At 46.1% G+C, this 3,880-nt stretch overlaps 1 protein-coding gene across 1 annotated transcript; it reads right to left on the bottom strand.

Moving 5' to 3' along the window:
• Positions 1–1,376: 1,376 nt before the first annotated feature.
• Positions 1,377–3,813, bottom strand: LOC106818587 (parathyroid hormone/parathyroid hormone-related peptide receptor-like). The gene is made up of 4 exons (XM_014823279.1): positions 3,681–3,813; positions 2,990–3,031; positions 1,470–1,699; positions 1,377–1,380 (listed from the first exon to the last, which is right to left on the bottom strand). The coding sequence occupies exons 1-4, from the start codon at positions 3,765–3,767 to the stop codon at positions 1,377–1,379; spliced, it is 363 nt and encodes a 120-aa protein (XP_014678765.1). The 5' UTR covers positions 3,768–3,813.
• Positions 3,814–3,880: the final 67 nt, after the last annotated feature.

The raw sequence follows: 3,880 nt of genomic DNA, 5'->3' as shown, positions 1-3,880 counted from the left end.
TATGCAGCGGGGGCGCTTAAAGTACCGTGAGCCGTAACCTAGAGAAGCAGTGACGGTCTCCGGGAGAGAGAGGGGAGAGGGAGAGGGAGCTGCTGAGAGAATAGAGGGCAGAGGGAGGAGAGAGAGAGGAGAGGGGGCGGAAATTAAGATACCAGATGGGAGAGGGGACAGTACCCGCTATGGAAGGCTAGGACACGGGTAATGTGAAACGAGAACGTAACATATGGAGCTGCATGATAATTACAGGAAATGAAGAAATAGAAACACTGAATGGTATTCGCAAATTATATTGTAGATCGAGAATACAGTGTAAGATGTATTTACTGCGCAGTAATAACGAGGAGATAGGTCGTAACATGATAATACGATTGTATTGGCAGGAAATGCTAATGTGTTTGTGCGCGTTTTCTGGCTGTATTGCTCCTGGAGTCATAGGGTCTAATGTCCTAGGTGCACCCTCTCAGCCTTACTACCTTAAGCTAGTCAGTCTATGGGATCAGTAGAGCTAGTACAGGCAATGCCGTACATAACACCTACTGAGTTCAAGGATACGAGAACATGGGGTCCAATAAACAAATGTAATTTTACTTCAATATATAATTAATCATCGTAGATAGGTTAGGGTTATGTTTATGTTTTAGGTGTTCACGAATGTTAGGGGGGTTTCGTGTGTAGAATTTAAAGTTACTTACCACATTTGTTTTAGAATTGAAAACCGAAATGGTTCTCGATGAATCTTGAGGTGATGACACCTGACTGAAGCTCTCGGACAAGTACACTTTCCGAGGCTCACAGTAAATGAGAATGACAGATGAGTAAAAGCTCATACCTTGCAACGCGAGACCACAGTAACAATGAACATACATTATCCAGAGTGGAGAGAGACGACTGGACGAAAGAGAGTACTGCGAAACCACCTTGATTAAGACGGGCGGCTGCCTTGCAAATGCATAGGGAGTCCTCCGGGCGAAGCTAGCACTGAGACCGACAAGAAGAAACGGTGATTTGCTGGAAGTATGGGACTACTAGAGAGTAGCTCCTAAGAGAAACCGGAGGGATATGCACGGCTAGGTTTAGGACGATACCGTAAATGTATAGGAATCACTCGCACAGTCCTGGGGTCCGGCACAATATCATTACTAGGGAATGATTAATTCGGTTCATCAACCAGAGCCCCAAGGAGACGACCGACGGGAGTGATTTAGTGAGAAACAAACTTTGTGAATTTGATATTAGAACAGAGGAGCAATTTGAGAACCGGGAGCATGTAGAACGTCTACCAAGCAGAGAGCAGCATTATATTATAGTCGAGTATATCCTTGCCATAAAAAAATACTCTATAAATTATAGATTATAACCCCTTATAGACGAGACAGCTACCTGTAGAATGAAACAAACGTGATACCCATGCGAATAAACCGAGAGAGTCAGGAGAAACACGGAAAAGCGACGGAAAGACACAGAAATACCATACATTCATGCTTTCGGAGATTCTATGGTCGTGCTTCTCTCTCTCCTCCACGACGTCGTTCGCATCCAGCATCGGTTTCCCCATCATGCTCGGCTCCGACTTCTCCACGGACATCGAGGGACGGTAGCGACTTATGATCGAGAAGGTCGTCTTCGAGCCGCAGTTCTCCGTAAAGTGGCCGCTGCGTAAGCGGTGACGTTGCCAGCGCTTCTTCAGCTCGGCTTGCACCTGAAATAATTGTGTCGATCATAGTGGGTGCGTGGTGTGGGTGGTGGGTGGGGTGGAGGCGTGCATGTGGGTGAGTTTCGGCGTGGGTGGGGTAGGTGGGGGGAGGAGGATTGCATGTGGGTGGGGTGGGGGAGGAAGGGTGGGGTAGAGTGTGGGTGTGGGTGTGGGTGGGGAAGGAGGGGTGTATGTGGGTGGGGTGGGGTAGAGTGTGGGTGTGGGTGGGAAAGGAGGGGTGGGTGTGGATGTGGATGGGGGGTTGGGAGTTTATGCGCGGTATTCCGCTTTCGTAAAGTGACCGCTTTGAAAGCGATGGCGGTGTCAGCGATTTCTAAGCTGGCTCGGTTTGCACCTGAAATCAGTGCGTTGATGTAGATTATAGGGGGTGGGGACAGGGAAGATGGGTTCGTGTGCGGTATTCGATGGAAAAATGCAGAGATTAGAGGGAGAAAGTTGAGCACGTAGGGGGCATTTTTCTACGGTTGAATTCCCGCGAGGTTGGTTAGCGGTTACCGCGTGTTAATAATAACAGTTGTATTTTTTATTGTTGATGGCTTTTGTTTTATTTTGAATATAACTTTTACTAGACGCGTTATTTGAATAAACGTACACATGGTAGAATTACTAAAAATTAATGTTTGTCGCATTGTTATTACGAAATAATTGTTTTTAAATCCATTTATTTACGAAACGGGCTAATCCTTTTTGTTTACTATTTGTAGAATATATTCCAATGAATTAGCAATCACACACATTTCATTCAGAGCAATAAAGTGGATGAGAAAGATGATCTACACCTCATTACCAGAGAATTTACGCTAATAAAAGTTCGCCCGAAATCAACAATTTTTTTCTTCCGCCATTTTAGTCGAAAACATTCCAAATACGAGTACAATTTCATAGCATAGCCTGCGGGCCTTCTATGAAAACCACTATAGTCCTGCTGAAATGAGGTTTGATGACCTGATTGCGACACCTAGGGCGCAGAATGAGCCTCCCCCCCGTGTAACAGCAGTAATACTATCCGCTAATGATGAAACGAACAGTAACAGATTGCAGCGAAATACAATATAGTGCGACACGTCGACCGACGGATCAGTGCCTATATACGTCGAGCGTCACTCAACACGCCAATAGAACGTCATTAGAGTCACCGGTAAACACCGTACGTTCGCAATTCGTAATGGTATCTCGTTAAGATATTTCGTATCAGCGTTCGTTTTTTCCGCGATTGTTTTCTCTCCCCTAATAGTGTCCCCAGGCGGCGCCACCTGGTGGCGTCGGATGTCTTACCTCGCCGTTGAGGAAACAAAAGAGCAGCGCGACGAAGAACCCCTGAAATGAAAACGAGAAGATTATTCGTCACGCGTTCAGTTGAGAAAAAAATCGTCGTGGGAGAAAATTTGATGAAATCACTCAGGGCGGTTTACTGCGAGGTTCAGATGTCTGTTGAGTTGAAATGCGTCTTGCGATGTATGTCTACTTCTGCAATTGTGATCGCCTGCGTGCAAGGAAGACACACACACACACACACACACACACACACACACACACGCGCACACGCACGCACACACGACACACGCACACACACACACAACACACGACACACACAACGACACACACACACACACACACACACACACACNTTTAACTTTTTAACTTTTTAAGATTTTGACGTGCTGATTCTGAAAATATCTTTACTTTTCCTCTAGGCTGCGGAGTTCTCTAGTTATACGAGTACGAACTAATTCGGCTGAACAACTTTACATATATAGATATACATATATATTTACATTTATTTGTTAATTTGTTTGTTTATTTATTTATTTATTTACACCTCGCGTACCTTGCACCCCGCGCACGTTCAGCACGGACAACTCACATGAGTCACGGACAACTCACCTGAGTCACGGACAACTCACCTGCGTTACGAACAACTCACATGAGTTACGGACAACTCACCTGAGTTACGGACGAGACTCACCTGAAACGAGCTGAAGAATTGGTCAATGAAGAGCCAGACGATGACGGCGGTAGCGTGGTGCGTGTTAGCCATCCCGATCAGCAGCATGTAGTGAATGCCGAACAGCGGCAGCAGCACTAACGTCGATTTCGCCAGCCTTCTGCGGGAGCGTGAGAGCGAGGGTGAGAAAGATGGGGGGACACACACACACACACACACAC

This window comes from Priapulus caudatus, unplaced genomic scaffold (genome assembly GCF_000485595.1).
Source record: "Priapulus caudatus unplaced genomic scaffold, Priapulus_caudatus-5.0.1 Scaffold2358, whole genome shotgun sequence".
In the NCBI taxonomy this organism is placed as follows: domain Eukaryota; kingdom Metazoa; phylum Priapulida; class Priapulimorpha; order Priapulimorphida; family Priapulidae; genus Priapulus; species Priapulus caudatus.
Note: the sequence above shows the minus strand (reverse complement) of the source record. Positions and strands in the feature narration are given on the sequence as shown.